General features: G+C 40.3%; 1 protein-coding gene across 1 annotated transcript in view; it reads left to right on the top strand.

Moving 5' to 3' along the window:
• Positions 1-2161: 2161 nt before the first annotated feature.
• Positions 2162-23342, top strand: part of WDR70 (WD repeat domain 70) — a 139865-nt gene continuing 118684 nt past the window's right edge. Inside the window, exons 1-5 of the mRNA XM_014947564.1 lie at positions 2162-2194; positions 2283-2345; positions 2564-2647; positions 4436-4550; positions 11312-11516. Coding sequence (XP_014803050.1) covers positions 2173-2194; positions 2283-2345; positions 2564-2647; positions 4436-4550; positions 11312-11516 — 489 coding nt within the window. The 5' untranslated portion in view covers positions 2162-2172. The remainder of the gene's footprint in view (positions 2195-2282; positions 2346-2563; positions 2648-4435; positions 4551-11311; positions 11517-23342) is intronic.

The following is a 23342-nucleotide window of genomic DNA, read 5'->3' as shown; positions in this document are numbered from 1 at the left end:
GGGCGGCGGGGATGGGGCCAGGGGCGGCGGGGCCGGGTCCCGGGCCGGTGGGCGGCTCCGCGTTGGGCCAGAAGGCGCGAGCTCGCCGCCCGCCGCGCCGCCACCCGCCAAATCCCGGCTGGCCTTGCGCGCGTGACGTAATTCCGCCGCGCCGGTTGGGACTTCCGGGGGGGGGCCGCAGAGCAAGGGAGGGCTGTCCGGCGGTGGGAGCGGGTTGTGAGGGCCGCCCCGGTGCCTCAGCGAGGGCCACCCCTGTGCACTACCCGAGGGCCTGGCGTGATCTGTTTTTACGGGCCTCAAAGGCACAAGCTGCCGCGGGGGCTGGGTGAAGGCTGGGGCTGGGTGAAGGCTGGGGCTGGGAGTGGATCTTCCAAGTTTGCTTACTAAGGGGGTAAAAAAGTGTGTTCAGTGTATTTTTAGTACTTTTATGTTTCAGACCATTATTTTGAAATGAGGATTCCTTTTCATTTGCAAAAAAAAAAGTTTAATTTCATGCTGCACCAGAAATATGTAGCAGAAAAAAAAGCCCCAACCCAAATGAATTAGAACTGAAGTTAGAAGAAAGACAAACAAATACAATCTTTCCTTATAAAATTTTAGTGTAAATTATGACCTTCTAAAAGGTACCAACCCACCATCCCCTTCCCCCACTCTGCTTTCCTGATGGAGAACCTGCAGTTACAGCCCAATCCCCTCAGGCATTACATGACAAAGCAGGAAATCCCTCCTGTCTCTTCTCAAGATGGAGAAGCGGGTGGCCGCTCGCCAGTGAGGTTGCCAGGGCTCGGTTTTAGGGCCACTACTCTTCAGTGTTTTTATGAGTGATCTAAATGCAGGAATCAAAGGTAAAATAAGTAAATTTGCCAATGGTACTAAACTAGGAGGAGCTGTGGACTCCCTCCAGGTTAGAGAGGCCTTATGGAGAGCTCTGGATAGACTAGAGAGCTAGGCAGCCACCAGCTGAAATTTGACAAGAGCAAGTGTATCTGGGATGGGGTAGTCCTGGTTGTACGTACAAATTTTGGTACGAGGGCCTGGAGAGCACCCCCACTGGGGCAAGTCAGATGAGTCAACAGTGTGCCCTGGGTGTCCAAAGGGCCAACCGTGTCCTGGGGATCATCCAGCACAGCATGACTGGCCAGGTGGCTGGTGCGGCCCCACCTTGAGTTCTGTGTGCAGTTTGGGGCACCTCAGTGTACGAAGGACATCAAACTATTTGAGTGTCGCCACCACCTCCACTATTTGGAAGGTGACCGCGATGGTGAATGGTCTTGAGGGCAAGACTTACGAGGAGCAGTTGAGGTCACTTGACTTGTTCAGCTTGGAGAAGAGAAGGCTAAGGTGTGCCTTCTTGGCCATCTGTACCTTCCTCATGGGGGGTAGTGGAAGAAGGGAGTGCTGATCTCCTCTCTCTGGTAACCTGGGAAAGGAGAAGAGAAGGCTCTGGGGAGACTTCATAGCAACCTACCAATATCTGAAGGGGACCTACAGGAGAGCTGGAGAGGGACTCTTTGTCAGGAAGTGTAGTGACAAGGGGTAGCGGTTTTAACTTGAAAGAGGGGAGATTTAGATTAGATGTTAGGAAGAAATTCTTTGCTTTCCTGTGAGGGTGGTGAGGCACAGGAACAGGTTGCCCAGGGAAGTTGTGGATGCCCCATCCCTGGAAGTGGTCAAGGCCAGGCTGGATGGGGCTTTGAGCAACCTGCTCCAGTGGGAGGTGTCCCTGCCCATGGCAGGGGGGTTGGAACTCAATGATCTTTAAGGTCCCTTCCAACTCTAACCGCTCTGTGATTCTATGACATGAGGGACAGGAGATGCCAGAGGAAGTGGGGGCTGGAGGGAGGGCTCCCCAGGGACGCAGTCATGGTCCCAAGCCTGTCAGACAGATGTCAAGGATCCTCCGGACAACACTCTCAGTGATGCCGTTTAGATTCAGGCGGTGCTGCGAGGAGCAGGGAGTGGGGCTCCGTGACCCCGGTGGGTCCCTCCCGACTGGCGGTGCGCTGTGCCTCCATGCAGGGCTACTCCAGGCTTTCCCAGCAGCGAGGCCAGACGGGCTCCGCCGGAGGACACAGACCGGGGTCCCCGTCCCGGCCGGGGGGCGGCGCTGGCGGAACGGGCGTCCCGGCCGCTTCCTGGCGGCGCCTGTTGTGGTTCCGGGGCAGCGGCAGCATGGAGCCGGCGGTGGAGGGCGGTGAGCGCCGGGGCGGCGGGGGCCTGGCCGAGCTCACCCGGCGATCCCGGCTGACCCCCCCCCGCCTTGGTTTTCTTTCTCCTTACAGACGCTGAGATGATGGGGGCACCCGACCCGGAGCTGGCGGCCACCATGGGCTTCTCCGGCTTCGGTGCGTTGCGGTGCGGGCCGGGGGGCGGCGGCGGCACTCGGTGCGGGGAGGCGGGGGAGGCTGGCGGCTGGAGGTGGGACAGAAGCGGTCGTGGCTGTCATTCCCCCCCACACACCCCTTCCTACCTTGTCCACCATCCTCATCCCCGCCCTGGACCCGCCGGAGTGCCCGTGGCCGGGACGGGTCTATGATCCAGCCTCCTTTTTCTTCATTTTCAGGGAAGAAAGCTCGGACTTTCGACCTCGAAGCCATGTTCGAGCAGACGAGAAGGACTGCCGTGGAGAGGAGCAGGAAGGTCCTGGGTGAGATGCGGGAGCACAGTCAGTTAATGCCTCTTACGCTGCGTTTTGGTTTTCTGACGTGGGGGGACGTTGGAAGCATCTCAGAAACTGCTTTGCCAATACAAATGTCCATGCGTTCTCCCTCTGCTTTGAGTAGAATGTGTGGGTTTTGTTTTTGGTTTTGTTTCTTTTTCTCATGTGATGAGAAATTGTATTGGTTGAGTAGTTCCTATCCTACGAGATTACACTTAACCTGCTCTCTAAAGTGTTGCAGTTTATGAAGTTAGTAGACTTGAAGCACCTTACCATGAAGAAAGCAATCTGTATGAAAGGATAAGATAATTACAATGTTTGTTGTTTTTTATTCTGTTGATTCTACACAGAACCTTAAGAACAGAGCTCGGTTGGAGGTTCGTTGACTTTGTGGACTTTAAGGCACTGTGAAATTCAAAGATGGAAGGGATTCCAAAACTTGATTTGTACCATTTTTTGTGTTGGCTGAATCTAAACACAGTAATGTGTTTCCATGTGGGAAACCTTTTCATATTTGATGGTTCAGGTTGAGCTATCGTTCCTTATGAGAGATCATTTGTTTACACCTTGCTTTAGTTTAGGAGGGAAACCCAGTAAGTGATTACAAATACGTAATAGTTTTAAGTTAAGACATCTTGAACTGTGTCTTGAATGTGTCCCCTCCCTCCCACCTGCTTCCTTCCATAGTATTCCACAGGGATTCTTTTTCAGGAAGTGAAGTGGGAATAAACTCTTAATACAAACTTCTCTTTATATTTATTTTCTGTAAATCATATTTAGAGTTCACTTATTTATACAACTGTGTATTCTTGTACTAATTTAGTTCACGGTGCTATGAAAATGTCAATAACTCTCTGAAACAATCATACTGTTTTAGTATAGTGTTGAAAATCTTGAAATATCAGCATCCTTGTAAGATCAACTTATGTTTGATAGTGTGTAAAAACTAACAAATGGAAGGGCTTCACCTTTTCCTTGTCACATTTTGTTTCCCTGAGTGATCATTGCAGTAGCAATGGAAATTTAATTTATATGGAGAAGTAAGCTGTTTTGCTGTTATAGAATCATAGAATGGTTAGAGTTGGAAGGGACCTCAAAGATCATCGAGTTCCAACCCCCCTGCCATGGGCAGGGACACCTCCCACTGGAGCAGGTTGCTCAAAGCCCCATCCAGCCTGGCCTTGAACACCTGCAGGGATGGGGCATCCACAGCTTCTCTGGGCAACCTGTTCCTGTGCCTCACCACCCTCACAGGAAAGCAAAGAATTTCTTCCTAACATCTAATCTAAATCTCCCTTTTTCCAATTTAAAACCATTACCCCTTGTCCTGTCACTACACTTCCTGACAAAGGGTCCCTCCCCAGCTCTTCTATAGGCCTGCTTCAGGTATTAAAAGGCCGCTATAAGGTCTCCCTGGAGCCTTCTCTTCTCCAGGCTGAACAACCCCAACTCTCTCAGCCTGTCCTCATAGGAGAGGTGCTCCATCCCTCTGATCATCTTTGTGGCCCTCTGCTGGACCCGTTCCAACAGATCCATGTCCTTCCTGTGTTGCAGACTACAAAGCTGGACACAGTACTCCAGGTGGGGTCTCACCAGAGCAGAGTGGAGGGGCAGAATCACCTCCTGGGACCTGCTGGCCACGCTTCTCTTGATGCAGCCCAGGATGGGCTTCTTTCATGAAGAAAATGAGAGAATTTACTGCCCTCAGCAAGCCTCTAATTTTATTGTTTTCTGAAAGTAATGCTTTTTTGTCATTTATGTGTTCTCTCTCTTCAGAGGCTCGTGAAAGAGAGAAGGAAGAGCAAGCTGAAAAAGAGTTTAGAAGCCGAGGCACCGGTCCATCAGCTTCAGCATCCAGTGCAACAGGAGCTGGGTCCTCATTAACCCAAAGGTACTTGGATGTGGTGGGAGATTCCGTGTAACAGCTTTCTTATCTGAACTGGGTTTTTGTGGTGGTGTTTTTTTGTTTTTTGAGAGCAAGCGTGAGTGTCATTTAACTTGTGTGAACATGTCTATGTTATCTGAAGTATTTCAGTGAAATGCTAATTTATTTTTTTTTTAAACCTATGATTTCTTGAAGATCTGTCAATATTTGTAAATATTGGCATTATGATTATTTAATAGCTAATTTTGCAGTCTGGCCCCTAATCCTGTTTGGCATACTTTTTGTAAAAGTCCCAACAATGTTGTTATCAGTGGGTATTTTTAAAGTATTAGGGCAAATATCATGACTAATGTGCTGACTTAGTGAGCAGCTATTGCTCCCACCTGTAGATAGAATATACTTAGGAGAGCAAAGTGGGTGAAAAGCCTCTGTATGCACATTGTATAGGGTAGTAATGGGGTTGAGAAAGTAGTTTGTTTGAAATTCAGTCTAAAATTTACTCTTAAACTTGACAACATTTGTTTGTTATTGACAAACAATAAATACTACTGCTTTGATGGTTTGAATTTTGAAATGATGGTAAATCAAAAGTAACTGAAAGTATTGGGGGCCACACAGCTCCATTGCATGGCAGGGAGGTCAGTGCACTGTAGATTTTTAGGGTTCTATATCTATGGGAGTCTAATAACACATACAAGACACAAGTAGACACATGTATTTCATGGGCTGATAGAGTATACATGTGGTAGGTTACTACAAACAAACCTCTAGTATTTCATACTGTGAACAAATTTCTGTTACAAAATCTAGTTTTTTCCTGTTGCACTGTGGGAAAATAAAATGAGCTGTGCACTCTTACTGAAATAACTGATCACTCAATATACAACCTTATAGATCCTGTGTTATGTCTGGTGCATGAGGGGAAAATATTCTATGCTTCCATTTGCGTAGTGGTCTTAGATACCTATCTGATGAAATAATGAGGGAGCACAAGAATTCAAATATACTGTGGTTATGTACTGTATGTGGGTGACTTCAATATAAAGAATCAATTAAAACAAATGGTAAGGTGGAAAGCAGTCAGGCGGTATAAAGCCTTTCCCTAATCGTCTCGTTTCCCTAAGGGATTTCACAGAAGAGAACTTCAGGGACTTTGTATAAAGGAAGATAACAAATAAGTATCTTTTAGTATTCGGAGTTATTGGCTAGGCTGCTGGCATGGAGTCACCATCCCTGAAGGTATTTAAGAGATGTGTAGACATAGCTCTTCAGGGCATGCTCTAGTGCCTGAGATTATTGGTTTGTGGGTGGATGTGATGTAGTGGGGTGTTGTGTTTTGTGTGGTTTTTGTTGGTTTTTTTTTGTTTTTTTTTTTAAGGTTGGACTTGATGATCTCAGAGGTCCCTTCCAACCATGGTGATTCTGTGATTAAGTTTTCTTTGTTTTTCTTTTTTTGTTTTTAACAAGCATTGAGAAGGGGGGGGCATGACATGAAAAGCTCTTCTGGAAGTTTTATATTTTCTTGTAAAATCTGATATGGAGCTTAGTACTTAGTGCTAAAAACAGGAAGCTAGTAAAGGAGATGTGCCATTGTGACTCAGCTTTAATTCAGAGGAACAATCCTACACCTGATAATTTAAGTCTGAATATAGGACTCTCAGTAGTTCTTTTTATAGTGTGGATTGTAGACACTATAAACTGATCATATATATATAGCTTTTTCTATTATCTGAAAATGGCAACCCTCTCTTCTTTTAAATATTTCAAGTACTTTCAGTTATCATAGCAGCCCTTATACTGATTTTTTTAATTGTTAAAAAGTGGTTGGTCTTTCCAGGGAGATGTGAAGGACAGCTACTGATTCTTTCTGCTTTTGAACTGCTTTGTTGCAGAGAAATGTTTACGATAGTTTTGGTACTTATGTATTTATGCATAATAAATAATAAGTACAGTAATTATGTGAAATTAGAGTATCTGCTAATATATAAAAACTAAAGAACTGTGAAAATAGAGTAGATTATGTAAGGAGAGTGAACACATGGGGGGGATATGCCCACGTAGTTGCACAACTCAGAATGTTTTTTGTTATTTCCCCTGTCCGTGTGGCATCTGTGCGCTAATGTAGGTTTCCTTTTTAACTCTCACAGCTTGTTTTACTTACTGAGGAGGTAATAAGGGAAAGCAGAAAAAAACCCCAAAACCCAATTCCTTACATTGCTCTGATTCCTGGGAAAAGGGCTGGCAAACTGCTGATTTTTCTCTACAGCGTCTCTGGCAAGGCTGAAAGTTGAAGGAAGCACCACTTCTTCTGTCCTTTCTGTCAGCACCATTCCTGGGCACTTTCAGGAGGGTAGTTGGGCTTTTGGTCTGGCTGCATTAGGATGTTTTTAAGTTTGACTTTCTTCCAGTCAGGACAGAGGAGACTAGCAGCTGTAGGTGGAGTGCTTGGCTGTTCCCCGCTGAGCTTGGAGCATACTGAAAAATAGCACTGCAGTTTTGCCCGTTTCACGTGCAGAGTGATTGCACTGCTTCTCAAAATACAGAAATGTTTGATTTTCTCAATTTATCCTTCCTAGCAAATAAGGGAATGGTAAGAATAGGTAAATAGAAAGAAGCTAAGCATTGTTCTTGGGTGTCCATGGAAAGATCTGAAAATCTGGGACTCCGGGATTGGAAAGGGCTCCTTGGATAATTATCATAGAATCATGGAATGGTCCAGGCCAGAAGGGACCTCCAAAGGTCATCTAGTCCGACCTCCCCACAGTCAGCAGGGATACCTCCAACTAGACCAGGTTGCCCAGGGCCTCGTCGAGCCTCTCCTTGAATATCTCCAGGGAAGGAGCCTCAGCTACCTCCCTGGGCAGCCTGTTCCAGTGTTCCACCATCCTCATAGTAAAGAAATTTTCCCTAATATCTGATCTAAATCTCCCCTTTCCCAACTTAAAGCCATTGTCCCTCGTCCTGTCACTGCAGGCCTTTGTAAACAGGCTCTCCCCAGCCTTCCTGTAGGCCCCCCTCAGGTACTGGAAGGCCACTATTAGGTCTCCCTGGAGCCTCCTTTTCTCCAGGCTGAACAACCCCAGCTCCCTCAGCCTGTCCTCGTAGCAGAGGTGCTCCAACCCCCTGATCATCCTCATGGCCCTCCTCTGGACCTGCTCCGTCAGGTCCATGTCCTTTCTATACTAAGGGCTCCAGACCTGTGTCGTGGTTTCAGCCGAAACCGAACCGACAGTTCGCCCTTCTCCCCTCCCCCGAAAGAGGAGAGGAAGAGATAAGGAGATTGAAAAGTTTAGAGTTAACTAAACTACTTTAATGAAAAATTAATATTAAAATAAAAAAGAGAGAATAATGAAATAGATACAATATATATACAAAACCATATCAAGCACCCAGGATGACAGTCCTGTCACCAGCAGGCACTGGGGAAGTCCCAGACTGGACTCAGTGACAGATGGGAACTGGATTCCAGCTCTGGAGTCAGGAACACACGGACGGGGGTCAAAGGCAGATGAACAGACAGGGTCCTCTTTGGACGTCAGCCATTGCAGGAAGAGAGTTGACCCTTTGATCCCTCATCTTTTATACTGAGCATGGGGCAGATGGGATGGAATACCCCTGTTGGTCAGGTTTGGGTCACCTGTCCTGTCCGTTCCTCCCCACAGATGTGACCCCTCTACGTTTTTTCCGTTTCTGACCCTCTAAGGGGCAAATAACGAAAATTGGCTGACCTTGGTTGTTACAGCAATAAGTATAAGTAAGGGCCTCTCTACATACCATTCCTTGGCATTTAGAACAACCGTTGGACCGCCACGACTTTTCAAATATCATGGAAAGTGGCTTGGCAACTACATCAGCCAGTTCCTTCAGGACTCTGGGGTGTATTTCATGAGGTCCTATGGACTTGTATATCTTCAGGTTCCTCAGTTGATCACGTACTATGTCTTGGCTTACAGTGGGAGGGACTTTGTCACCTTGGTCACCACCTTGGCAGTGTTCTCCACAATATGCTGTTAATTTCAGAGAGTTAGAAGAGGCCTAGCTAAAATGTAAAGTTACAGAACACAAAATTGATCTGGTTTTACCTCAAACCAGGACAACCTGCACACAATACTCCAGGTGAGGTCTCACCAGAGCAAAGTGGCAGAATCACCTCTCTGGACCTGCTGGCAACACTTCTTTTGATGCAGCCCAGGATGTGATTGGCCTTCTGGGCTGCAAGTGCACGCTGTCTGCTCATGTTGGTCACCACCTTGGGACCATCAACATGGGAGCTAGGAGGAAAGTGGTTGCCAATGTAGACTGACGCAAAAAAGTTGTTGAGAACTTGCGCCTTCTCCTTGTCCGTTGATACAGGTTCCCCACTGTTGCTCATCAGGGGGGGTATGTTTTCTTCAACCTTTCTTTTCTGGTTAATGTACCTGTAGAAACCTTTCTTGTTTTTTTTTTTACATCCATTGCAAAATTCAGTTCTAGCTGTGCCTTGGCCTTCCTGACCTCATCCCTACACAGCCAGGCAACATTCCTATACTCATCGCAGGATGCCTGTCCTTTCTTCCATTTTCTGTGTAGCTCCATGTTGCCCTTTAGTTTGACCAGCAAGTCATGGCTCAATCATGGTGGTCTCTTGCCGTCCTTGCCCAATTTCCTACATGTCGGGATTGAGATCTTTTGTGCTCTATAGAGAGTGTCCTTAAAGAACTGCTGGCTTTGTTCTACTCCCTTGTCCCTGTGGGCCGTTTCCCACTAGTAAATTGTCCTATTTACTAACTCCTTGAAGAGTTGGAATTTTGCTTTCTTAAAATTTAGAGTTCTAACTGTGCTTCTTGCAGGCTTCAAATTTCTTGGGACACTGAACTGCACTAGGGCATGATCACTGCAGCCCAGGCTGCCTTCAGCTTTGACATCCCTGATGATTTCACTTGCTTTTGTGACCAACAGGTCCAACAATGCATCTCCTCGAGTGGGGCTGTTAATTTCTTGTGTCAAGAAGTTGTCATCTAGGCACTCTAGGAGCCTCCTGGAGTGCCTGCAGCCAGCCGTGTGGCTTTTCCAATGGATGTCAGGGTGGTTAAAATCCCCCAGCATGATGAGGGTTTGTGATCGTGATGCCTACTCAAGCTGGAGTAAGAAGTCATCAACCTTGTATACATTCTTCTACATTACGTTGTATACATTCTTCTGAGTGGCAGCTACAATGTATATTTGTTTCCATTCCACAACTAATTAAAGCGTTTGGCTTTTGGGGAAAAGATACCTGGTTTGGTAGTCTGGGAATGTGTATTGGCTCTTGAAACACAACTCTTTTGCACATACTATTGTAAAGTTGATAGTTTTGGGGCTACCTAATCTGAAGAACTTTGAAGTTCCCAACTTGTTTCTCACATGCTGAAAAAGCTTCTTTTTGCTAAAAGGATATTGATAGTCCCATTGTTGTAGAGTAACAGAATATCTTTTTCTTTGAGTTAGATTTATTAGATAGTCATATCCTGATCTAGGTCTTTAAATGTCTCTCATCACTATGCAAAAACAAGGTTTTTAAGTAGTTAGGCTAGTAAATATAGTTGGAAAAATTAGACAAGCATTCAGGCATGCATACCCTTCTCATCACTAACAGCTGAGGACCTAATCCATGTTGGTTTTAGTTTGTTTTGATTTCTTCCTAAAATAGAATTTCAGTTGCTTATCCAACACAAATATTTTCTGTGTTACCTACTATGTGCTTGGTGTACAGATGGCTTGGGGGGCTGAATTGGGCTGCATTCTCTGTCACAATTACATAGTGATAACCTAAGCTTAAAAAAACCCCGAATGCCTCTGTAGTCTTCTTTTTGGCTTCGTTAAATTATCTTTTCCAGTCTGCTCACTTACAAACTCACAAACATGCTCTTAAAAATATAAGTTCCCAAATGAAGTCTTGCAATTTGAGTTTATCTCACTGAATCCGAAAGGAACATCTGATTTCCGCTGCAAGGTATCACTGTAATGATACTCTGTATCTAGTCAAAAAGCGAAGTTTTCTGCTTGCCACTTTCACACCTTCTGCCTGTTAGAACGCTGCTTACTTGATAACTACCAGCAGAGGGAGTGCGTTTATTGTGAATAAACCAAAAGAAAGTGGGCTAAATAGCTCTACTTTTCAGAAATTTTACAATGCCAAAAAATAATGTGTTCACACAACTGACTTGGAAAACAGCAAAATGATAATTCAGTGTAATTTTTATAATCTAGATTTGTGACAGTATCAAATATTTGGTCAGAAGTGCCTGATTCCCTGTTATTCTTTACCAGCATTATGAGGCAAGTGCTGTTCTTTGTGCTCTTACTCTGGTTGTGAGCCCGGGCAATTACAGTTTTGAGTTCCACCCAGCCAACAGAGGTGCAGAGCATCTGCACAAGCTGCATCTTGAAGCAGAATCTTGAAAGTGCTCTGTGACAATATATTCTGTTGGCTTCTAAGCAATATTGAAATCTATACTAGTGACGTTGTACTGTTGATTTTACAACTCGTCTTAACTTTTTCTTTGCTTTATTTTTTCCAGTTTTTTGAACTCTCTGTCACTATGGTATTCCTTTTTTAAAGCTTTGTTTATGCTTTCAAGATGATGGTGGGCCTTCACTCTGTTAATTAAAATTAGTTTACATTTTGATGCTAATTTCAGTGTTTACAAATTTACAACAGACCTGAACATCTTTTATTCTTTTATCTGAAATTCCTATGGAAGTGCTGATGTTCTTGAAATAGTCATTTTTTGAATTTTTCCATGCAGAGAGAAAACCTGTAGTGAAAGTGAAGATAGCTCAGATGAAGAGCTAACTGGTCCTTCCGTGAAACCCCAGACTTCCGCTCAAGGTCCAGCTGAGGATAGTGGTGATGATGATGAAGATGATGAATTCATTGGGCCACCACTTCCACCTGGGTTCAAGGATAGTGATGACGATAATGACAATGATGACACAGAGGAGGAAGATAATGTAAGTATTTTGTTCCTCTTTAATGCTTTGAGTAGACTCTAATTATGAAGTGTGCTCTTTATGATTGAATTTGCTGGTGAAGTATGACTGTTGTTTGAAATGCAGGGGCTTTGTGTTTTTTCTAATCGTTATTCAACAAATGCAAATAATTGTTTTCATTTAAAAGTACCAGGATTTTAAAAAAAAAGTATGGTTGTGAATCTCAAAGGAAATTCATCATCAATTAATGTACATTGTTTACTCATTTTTTGTTTTCACATTATTAAAGGACTATATAAATAAATATTTTATATGATGTGTTTCCTAATGCATGTGTAGAAGAGAAGATAGAGGTGGGCTCGAATCTCGGGAGAGCTGCTCTGAGAAAATGAACTGTGGCAATTGAGTGAATATAGATTGTCTTTTCTATCTATGTTAAATGCAAGAGAACCCCTGACAGCCAAAGTTGGGTATCACAGATCCTCAGCTGGCAAATCTTTCTTTCTATTTAGTTGAAAGTTTAATGGTTTGATGTTCATTCTCCAAAACTTCCTGGACTGAATATTTTATAGTAGTGGATTTTGTGTAATGATTTTTAACAACAATGATAGAAGTCGTTTAAAAAAGGCCTTATGCAGTTGTGAACCATTTGGTAACAGACAAAAACTTGTGTGTCCTGTTACACAAATATAAACTTAATACTAAAAGCCAAATTCCCTGGTGTCTCAAGGGTTTCTTGTCAATTCCTCTTCAGTTTTGACTGGGTGTTCAGTTTGGTTTTTCTTATCCTATAAAATCTCTTCTCTTGCATCTTGTGAACTTCTAAATATAAATTCAGATTACTCAAAATGAGTGAGAGGAGCTTCTTAAACAATGGCATAACTGATTTTTTAGAGTAAGCCTAACCTTTTGTGATCACAATTTTTTTTTTTTGGTTGGTTGATTTCCAAACTGAGTATCTCCAAATTGTTCTTCTTAATAATTAAGGGAATTTTGCATGTGTTAGAACATCATAGAGAATTTTGCTTAAAAAACACACTTATCAGATTAGCTAAATAATGGTGGTTCATCTTACATACCTAATTTTTTCCTGTAACTCATGCCAGAAATTATTTGAGTTTTGTTTTGCAAATGAGAATTGAAAGAAGTAGCTTGTGGTTTGACCATAATTTTGTTGTAAGGCTGGATTAAAATTTGGGAAAACTTTTCCACTGGTTCCATGGTCTGTTAGAGATGTCACTTTCTGTAAAATATGTATATACCTTTCCATTGAGTGTGCTGGCCATAGTCTTGCCTACTTGGGGTGAATTAGCAAAGTTATTCAGTTGCATCAAAGAAAGTTTCACAACATTCATCAAGAAAGCTATAGTGGAAGTACACTAAGTATTCAATGTCTGGTTTATTGCATGATTAGTGGAAGGCTGGCATCCTTTGACATCTCTTTTGTTGAGTAATTTTATTAGGTTCACATGAATCAGGAGTCCTATACATACTACTGTTCCAGTTTCTGGTATAATCATCTCTTTTGTCTCAGAAGTGAGTGCTGTATGGATTCCTGAATGTAATCATGTTCAAACTATAGATTAGTGCCAAGTAGTAGAAGACTCCTTCATTTATTCATATTTGTGGAATAAATGAGGTCTTGTAGGAGAAAGTGACTAAACGCTGAGCATAGCAGTGTGGGAGAATAGTGGTATTTAGTAATTGAGAAATTTCAGGAAGATGCATAACATCTCTTACGTCATAAAACTGTGTCTTTTTGGAAGCATTCTATATGTTCCATAGGACAGGGTAAGGATTTTAGCAGTAGAGGTAGTTTGTGAAGAGAAGAGGGAGGTATCTTCCACCTAATTTAAAATATATATTTCTTTTAAATCCCTCTGTGCTATAGTATTCTGTGTACCTGTTTTCGGTTGTCATCCATCAAAGATGTCCACACCTTAGCAGGGCTTTGCGCATTGAAATCTTTAAAATGCAGTCTATTATGCATGTAAACAATTTTGGAAAAAACAACTGGATTGTTACTTTAACTTGATGTCGGTCATACACCAATGAGATATGATTTTTTTTTTTTTTTAATTATATAATTGCTTGTATGCCTGTTATTTATGGATTCTGAACACAATTATTTTCATTGTCTCTCTACAAAGGTCAGTGGGCATCTTGTTCAGTGAAATTCTTGCTTTATTTCTGTAAACTTCTCTAGAATGCCGAAAACAATGTGTGAAAACAGCTGATTTTACTTCAACCTGTCTTTCTCAGAAATTGCTTTGTTTGCTGTTTTAATTTCTAGCAAGATTGTGTTGTTATTAATTTTTTATTTATATGTATTTGTATAATGCTACAACTGTCTCAACAAAGTGGAGTTGCTGGAAAAAACCCCAAAGAAAAGTTTCAGACAGAAAGGTAACTTGCAGACTGGTGTGATTTAAGTTCGTCTGAACTTAAGACAATAGTTACAAAACAGTCTAGAATAGATTTGGTTGAGAATAAGCAGAGCAGCAGAAATATGAGACTTGTGGGTTTTCAGTCTAAACAGTTAATTTATAACTGGGAAGATTTTGTGTCAGCGTGGATGCCAGAGGCCTTTGGGGTCTAGAGCCTCCCCTTACTGCTGCTCGTGAACTCGGTTAGTTTCTTTCCTGTGAAGGGAATCAGGAAGCAGCTGTGCTTTCCTGATTTCCTGTTGATCGATTGGTGATCACAGTACGATCCTGTGAGCCCCAAGGAAGGCAGGTGTTGCTGTTATGAGAACTCTGTGATTCCTTTTTCTTGTTTGTACATCAGGCTGTGGTTGGTATGCATGGGGGCAGAACTGGGAGAGGAGAAATGGAAAGCTCCATTGAATGATTCTTTTGTTTTGTTTCCAGATGTACGGTGAGACTGTCTCTCTTTTGTTATCATATTTTGCTGCTGAAGTAACTTCATTAAAACACAAGTGTCTTTATTTTTGACCCTGAAGGAAAAAAGTTTTTCTTTAATACTTCTATGAGCTGCAGTTCTGTAATCTGAAATCCTGTGAACTTTGTATAACATGAAATACACCAAAATACTGGCTTTACCCTGGTAGCTTTCCACTGTCTCTCAAGCCTGACTTTAGATGTGGTTTGTTTTTCCGCATTTGCTTGCTCCATTGTTTTTTTCTTTCTTAAGAGAGACTGTTGATAGAGACACTTGTCAAAATTCCATGCTATGAGGTTAGCATCTTTGAGTCTAGGGTTGGCCCAGGATTGCCCAGCTCACATTGGGTATTTTAGTGAATAATCATCAAGTGGAAGGAGTAGATGGTGGTTATCTTTGCTGGGAATTTTTCATACTTTATTGGTATTTTTATAGGAAAGTGAATAACAGCAGTTAATTGCTGAATATTTTTAATCAACACTGTTAGTTTTCGAGTATTACACTTTTCTGTAATTTACATATAATACAAAGTGCACATAATTTTTTTGAGGAGAGCCATAGATACTGCATATGAGTTACTTTTCTTCTCTGAATTTATGTAGTTTCATCTTTACTCAAGTCTGTGGTAGCTGCTGCAAAGCATTTTTATGTATTTGATTAAATTCTGTGTTAATACTGGTGGTAGTTATATTTAACAAATAAATATTTAGATTTAATGACATACTCATTTAGTATAATTCACTTCCGTTCGGTCCAGAAGTGATGGTTCTTAACAAGGCACAATATGCTTGTAAGTAGTTATACAAATATTTTACAGTGCTTGTTTCGAGTACATTTTAAGGATCATAGGTACACTTCGTATCAATTCCCTCGAGTATTTTCCCCTCGTTGTAGCTTTCCTTTTTATATGAAAAATGCATTAATTTGGGCAATGAAGAAAATGTGAAGAAGAGTTGCCTATTTGAATAGTGATCAGTGCAATCAACATCAAACCAGGTTGGAGGGGGAGGAGAGACTAGCCAAAGCACTCATGTCAGGGTTGGTGGGCAGGCAGCTTTAAATCTAGGACATAAGCATTTTTCAAGGTAATGGATGACACCTATTAAAATATAGTAGTAAGAAAGCATGTATCTACTAATCTTTACATGTCATTAGAAAATGTGCTGACGTCTTTAACAGAGCTTAATGGAATGTTAGCGTCTTGTGACACTTCTCACTTGAAGCGATGGGTATAGAGGTGGTGGTTGGAAGAAGTTGCTGGGTGGATTTGTAACGCTTTATCTTCTGTCTGGAGCTTATTTACAGCTGATTCTTCTTTGGAACGGAGAACTATTTCTCCCTTCAGTACCAAAGGGATACTAATCATGTTGTAATTATGTCCCTGAAACAAGTACAGCCTTGGGCCTCTCCAAGGCTGTACTCTGATTTGGGCATATTTCCAGAATGATAGCATAGCTGTATTCCAAGTTATAGAATTGTTTTGAGACACTTTTAAATTTTTGCAGAGGTTTAACAGGACATACCAGTAACACTCATTTGTTCGGAGTGGAAGAAAGCCATTTCCTGCTGATTTAGGTGGAGAATTTAAGTAGACTGTAATTGCTCCAATTAGAATTTGGCTATGGTACCAGGCTAAAAATCCTGGTGTTGTAAAAATAAAGAAATGTTATGGGAATTTTTAGTCATCCTAAGGAGTTATAACATTTATGCTGAAGATTTTCTGTCCTGGTAACTGCTAAATTTTATTTACCCAGTCATGTTTCATCTTGTCTAAAGAAGAAAAAGTGAAGTAAGCTGAACAAAGTAATTTTTGTGTGCACAATAGAGACAGAAAAGTGTGGGCTTGAGGATGAGAGGCATTATTTTTTAACTACTTCTAGTCACTGGTACAGTGGTGAAAAATAGGTAGCAATTACCATTGCTTTCAATTTCCTTTTGTGTTATCTCTATATATAATTATGAGGAAAAAACTTATGTCATATATGTGCATAATATGTTCTTGTGTCTTGGTAGTATTTCTGCTGTAAAAAATCAGGAAAATGTGTTTTCTTTATATTAAACTTGAAACAACTCATGGAAATTTTGTTAAGGATCATAGATGTCATTAATAGTGTTACAAAGAATGAGAGTATCTCAAGAGCAAGTTAGACAGGATTTTCAAGCTTCACAAAAATTAAAAGAGAACAAAATCAAACCTCTAAATTTTTATAATGAAGCTCTGTGTGAGAACGTGAGAGAATCAGTCAGAAGCTGAAAGGGAAGGAATTCTTAAGAAAATGTAAGTGTAAAAGAGGAAGCTAGCTGGGTAATACTCTTAGGGAATGTTTGTCTTTCATAAAAAGGCATGGGGTGTTGGCTCGTTCCCTCTGCAGCCCAGGGCCCCAGGCTTTGTGGTTGCCAGTTGTCCCCAGAGGAAACGAATGTACTTACAAGAGCTGTATTGATCAGTTCTGTACTGATCAATAGTCATAGAGCATAGACAGCATAGTCACACCAAGAATTCTCTGTTGTATATCATGCCATGCCTTTTTGATGACACAATATTTGTTTTAATTAATTAGTAGTATGACTGGATAAGAGCAGTTTTAGAATGTTTCCTCTATGAATGGGTACTTAGTCCTATGAGTTTGTTTCTAGAAATACTTTGTGAGAAAATTGGCATGTATTTGTTGACTTCAAGGTACTTAAAAATTAGAGGTGACTTTGGTAGTATTACGTAAAACGTAATATGGAACCTAATTGTTGTTACTATTATCCTTTTTAACAAAGTTTAGAGATATTCTTTGTTATCTCTATGTCCTGTTTTTACTCTTTGCCAGTTCCTTTAGAGACCCTTTATCAGTTCACCCTGACCACGTGGAGCTTGTAGAAAGCTTTAGGAGCTGCTGGTACCATTTCTGTATTTGGAATGGGAACTGCCTAGAGTGATACAAAGTGGTCTTCATCTCTGGGCCAGGTGCACTGTTGCTGTAGAGCTCCCACCCTTCAAACATGGGACCCTTGCGCTCGTCTGTCCTGACACCCTTGGTTTCTTTATAGCCAAAAGATTTTGTGGAAGCTACTGTCCTTAGAGAGAGAGTGGAAATGTTTGGTTTTTTTTTTTTTTTCTGCCAGGTATGTTTGGCATTGGTATCCTTGAGGCTGTAGAATTCTATGACCTACCTCTTAAGAAAAAAATTTCTAAATCTTTCTAAGCATGTATTCTAGGTGTGTATCTCAGTCATGATACTCCACTTTCAATATACTTTCAATATACTATTATTTAACAAGAATATGTAGTTGGAAATCCTAGGATCCTAATTGCGTTCATGCAATGGTATATTAACATCTGATCCTAAATACTAGTTTCTTTACTTCCAGTGGAAGTTGAGATCTTTGGAGGTGAAGAAGCTGAAAGGAATTTCTTCTTTAAGAACCTAAAACACTTACAAAGTCAAAAGAAAGTGGTGACTACTGTCTTACACGGTGCTTTTGTTGGCTATTGCAACAAGTTTACAATGTACTTGTATAAAGAAGCACAAATAACTTACTGTTTCTGTCAGCGTTAGAGTATATAAAATATTTCTATATTTGGAAAGGGATCTTACAGTGATACTAACACTGCTTGATGCTGTTGGTATCACTGTGGAATACATAAACAGAAGATAGCAAGTATTTTTTTATCTCGTGTATGAATGTTATCTTTTTGAAAAAGTTGTTTAAACAGAATCATGAGAGATACAGGTATAGAGAGCTCTTGCATGAATGAAGAGGAAAATAAAGTGGATGGTAACCAGTATTTGAAATATTTATGGTGGGGATGATTAAATAATTTAGAAGGGCTATAGTTGAAGGAAGAGTGTAAGTGACATGCAGTTACGTTTCCTTTCCGAAACAAGCCTTCACAGCATTTTCAATTAACAAATGATTTATGTTAAACTGTTGGAACTGCAGACTGCTCCAGTGACATCCTTGGAGAGTGATTTTGTTGACTCCTGGGATGTCTGCTGTTTGTTTAAAAGATGGCCTTGGATTTTTATGAATGTGAGAGTACCACATGTAATGTTTTACAACTGCTCCAATGGCATCTCTTATTTACAGGTGGGCACTTAGCAGTACACAGGGACTATACATACTTGGTGCTAACACTGTCCAGATCGCACAACAATCATACTGAGTTTCCTTCTTTTACTCCAGCTTATCTCTTTGTTTTTAAATTTATTTTAATACATAATGCAGTTACTTTCAAATTATTAGGATCTTGAATAGTATTTTGCTGAGTTACCTTCCTTGTCTACTGATTATAAATTTTTATTTGATGCATCATTGTAACTTAGGCTTGATGAATGTTCATGCTACAGGAATATGTTACGAAATTTTTCTGATTTCCTTTCATAAACCAAATGAATTACTCTCTGCAAAGGAAGTGACGAATCATAAAGAATTATTCGTGTGCATTTTTATTAACCATCCCCTTTCACGATCCACTTCTGAGGCTATTGAAATGTGTTTAAAGCTCTTAGTTGTATTCTAGTGAGTGCACTTACTGCTTTTTTGTAAACTATTTATTCCTTTGTTCTACTAGAAGAATTTTATTTTAATTGTGAAAATTATCAGGTTTACATTTGTTGTTTTGTAGAAAAACCTACCTAATGAGCAGTAAGATACAAAAAAACTGAAAAAATAATCCATTAAGATCTTATATCTACTTATACGAGGACCCTAAGGTAGTTTAAAAAGTCAAGTGAGTTAAATATAGCATTTGGGTTTCAAGTAAAACTTCAGCTCATAAAGCAAAAATTATTTTAATGTCATAAACATCAGGTGCAAGAACAGTGACAGTGTGACAAATTACATAACCTTTGCTTCCCAATATAAAAAACAATAGTTCCGACAAGATCTTTATACAGTAGGGATAAGGAGCATTCGGGAAACCATAAATGTTTTCTAGATGAATGCAAATAGCTAATAAATAGCTATCTCATGCAACTCAGGTTCATTAGTTAACGTTGGAGAATGAGATCCTTGTCCATGTAAATACTTGTGTTGACTTCAGTGGCACAACAGACACAGACTTCCAGTTTTGTAAGTGGGGCTGAGTGAGCATAATCAGTGGAACTACTGGCATTGTGCTTTTGCTTTTACACTATCGATGAGACACCAGGCACAGACAAAATGTAGTTTGCTACTAACAGAAGAAGGGTGATTTGTAACTTCCATATTTATTTCCAGGTTTAACCAGTTTAACAGTGTTTGGCAAATAAAAATGTATGGTATTTTGAAGCAAAGCACGCTCTCAAGGTGCAAACAGGAGATTACGGAACTGAGCAGTCTTCTATGTGTGAGAGCAGTGACACACTCCCGAAATAACCACTCTGCATTCTGAGCAGCCTGGGACAGCAATAAACTCTGCTCAGGCTACTTAGGAAGGGAGCACGCTGCAGGGGCATGGGCAGGTTGTTCATTCTCTGTTGTTGTGTCTGCATTGTAGTTTATACACAAGTTACCTAGCTGGTATACAGGTTTGAATTTATCTATATATGATGCTGTCAATGTTTGACTTAAAAAAACCTTCCAATTTCTTTGATACACCTTAACCCAAATATCGCCAGTTTACATCAATATTCTTTCTTTCCCCCCACAGGTTGCAGTAGGGAGGCAGTGAGAACATCTTAGATGCATACTTGGAATGGCTATTTGTCTTGTATAGTTTCTGCAGCCCTCTTTAGCAACTAGCTTGGAACCAATATTCAGAGTAAATAGTACTATGTAAAGATTTTGGTTGGGATTATTTAGATCATTGCAGTGAGCACATGGACATTCTCGTATGGTGAAACACAAGGTCTTAAGTAAGGATTGGATTCAATCATGGTGGAACTTTCACAGTACAGAAGCCCTATGGGCCATCTTTCATATAATAATGAGTATGAAAAAAGGAAGTAAATCCTGGAAGAGCTATAGAAATTAGGAATATAAATTATTTTTCTATGCACAACCAAATTGTGTCTGGAATGAGAGCAAAAACTAGAATTCTCTCTAATATATGAGTTGTTTGTGTGGGTATGCTAGAAAGCTTGGCTTGTTTTTTTAAGTCAAGTATTTCACAAATGTCACAAGATAGGTGATATTTCCCCATCACTTGCTGTATGGTGTAGATTTGTCAGAAAGAGCTAAGAATCTTTATTAGAGTTGCAATGTTCTATGAATCATGACAATTTTTATATTAAAGTCTGCTTCTACTAGCTTATGTGAATTAGATGTTCTTTCCCTATCAGTTAGTATGGGCAAATTGTAGGACTTAATACTTTTTTTTTTTTTTTAAATTTAATGAGGAAAAAAAAAAAAGATATTTTTTAATGTTATATATATATAGCCTTCTTCCTTTTCCCCTCCTGTTAAAAAATGGAATGGTCAAGTTTGGAAGATTAGTTGGAGGATGGAGAAGTTTCTTAGGATTTAAGCAGCAACTCTGATCTTTAAAAAGGAGTGGGAAAATAGAGCTGAATTTTTAACAGATTTCCCATGTCAGTTTTCTTTTTCTTATATTTCGATTTATTAAAGTATGAAAGATTTTTTGATTGAGTTTTACAATATAGCTTTTGCATATTGGAGTCCTTGATTCTTCAGACCTTTCCTTGTATAGGAGGAAAAACCTGTCTTGTGGCCAAAATGTAATCAGTGTGTGTGTGTTGCACGTGACTTTGTATTGACCATGTATAAAGTGGATCATACCTGTAGACTGCATCTTACCCAGTGCTATATTAGAAAACAGGTGGACGCCATTCTTTTCCAAGTTTAACCAGGTGATTATGACTTAGTAGCCATGTTCACTGTTTACCTATTGGTTCTTGTGAAAACAATGATGGTCCTAAATCTCTGGAGTTTCAGAGCAAACAAAATCTTACAGCAGGACAAATGCAAACACAATAAAAAGGAGTCTATAGATAGTACACTTCTACTGCTGTGTCCTGTGACTTGGCAGTTTCTCATTAGTCAATCAGAGGGACTTAAAGCCTTCTTGACTCCTCACTGTACAACTGTGCTAGTTTATGCCTGTTTTGAAATACTAAAAATGAACATAATAAAAGACTTCAGTTTTCTCAGAATACACATGGCCTGCTTATTTTCCCGTTAGCTATTGTCTCCGAGAGACAACTACGAAAAATGGGTGACATATTTTCTGCATGTCATTGAATCTTCGTCTCTAGGCCTACTTTGAAGCCTGCCTTTATATTTACCATAGGTTGACTGAATGTCTTGCTTGCAAAAGTTGTGGTTGTGCTACACATGTGCAGGCACAAAGCAAATGTAGTAAAAATGCTGAGTTGACAGAACTGAAGGAGCTGAATTAGGAGTAGAAGATCAGATTTCATTCAAAACCCAAACTGTCCATAAGTGTTATGGCTGATGCAGACAGTTTAATTGAAAAGGAAAATCATGTCAGCATTACATTTCAAGACTAATTTGCAATGCTTTGGAAGAGGTGGACTCTAATTCTTCATATTAGGAATATTCTAAGCAGAAGGGGAAACTAATTAATTCTTAAACTTTTGAACTACGTCTGAATGGCATTTTAAACAATTCTTCAGACTCCCAGAATTTCAAGCACAATTTTCAAACTATAATCTTTCAACTCTTTGATAAAGTCAGAATGTAACATAGATCTCTCTATATCAAGAACATGCTAGGCTTCACTTAAAATATAATTTGGGGTGAGAAAATCATAGCTCATAGAATAATTGCTGTTTCTTTCTCAAGTTGGTATTTTCCTAGTTGGTATTTCCCATGCATCATCTGGATTTATAGAAATTTATCTGCCTTTTTCTGACCAATCTGTCAGAACTTAGGGTCTCTTGGAACATGCTATTCTCTGCAAAGAAAGCAGACTTTCATATCAGGCTATAACCACATCTGTAGGGATCAGCTGACTTTCAGTGCTACCAGGTTTGTAACCTTTTTCAGTACAAGTAGTCAGCGTACGTCTTCTGCAAAGTGAATGTCATGACGTAACTGCTCTTACTGCCTTAAATATAAGAATTAACATATTTCTCAGTGACATTCCTCCTTTAAGTACATTAATTGTATTACTTCCTTTTCTACTGAGTTCAAAAGATATCACAAATGGAAATTAAAAAATAACTAGCTTAATCATCCGCAAGTCTGCAATTCGCACGTATTTCACAAGGCCACTGTGACACAGAGCACTGTATCACTTTAAAGACCACCTCCTCAGCAGATAGAAGTATGTGCGTCATCCAAAATGAAATCCTAAAAATAATGACGCCAGAGCAAGCCTCACAGTATATCTTGACAGAAAATAGCTTAACAATTATGACGTGGATCTCTCTTCTGCGGATGATGGAGTAACTTATTTTAATGACTTAATTGGTTTTAATTTTGAATTTACTACCTTCCTTTTCACATGAGACCTTCAGAGTTGTTCCTCTGTTCTATGATTAAATGCTGCCTTATCTAGCAGTTTCTTTGCTGAGGGCAACCAGTTGTTTTGGAGTTGTGTTTTTTCTCTGTGACAGACCTGCACTGTGTTGTAATTGATATTTCTTCCTAAGGTGCCTCATAGGGATCAGGCATCCCGTTGATCCTCTGTCCCCTTTCTGCTTGTATCCCTATCTGGTGATTCCATGTCATATTTTCCTCCTTTCTGAAAAGGAATCTCTGAAAAATTAGGTTTTAAAATATTAATTAAATATTTCTATTTCTATTGTGATAGTGCAAGCCTCTAAGTAATAAAGTAATAAAGGAAATTGCTGTATTTAAGAGCTGCAATTTTAAGGACAGATCTTTTAAATTTTCTCTAAATTAATGGTATAAATAGTACCAGGCTTAGTCCAGTTGCTGTCCATATTTGTCTTAGGGAACGCCATTATGATACATTGAATAGACAGTAAATTTATGAGAAGGCCCAATGGTAGTTTTCTGTGATTTCCTGAAGTCTTATAGTCCAAA

This window comes from Calidris pugnax, unplaced genomic scaffold, assembly GCF_001431845.1.
Source record: "Calidris pugnax isolate Ruff unplaced genomic scaffold, ASM143184v1 scaffold156, whole genome shotgun sequence".
Taxonomy (NCBI): Eukaryota; Metazoa; Chordata; class Aves; order Charadriiformes; family Scolopacidae; genus Calidris; species Calidris pugnax.
Note: the sequence above shows the minus strand (reverse complement) of the source record. Positions and strands in the feature narration are given on the sequence as shown.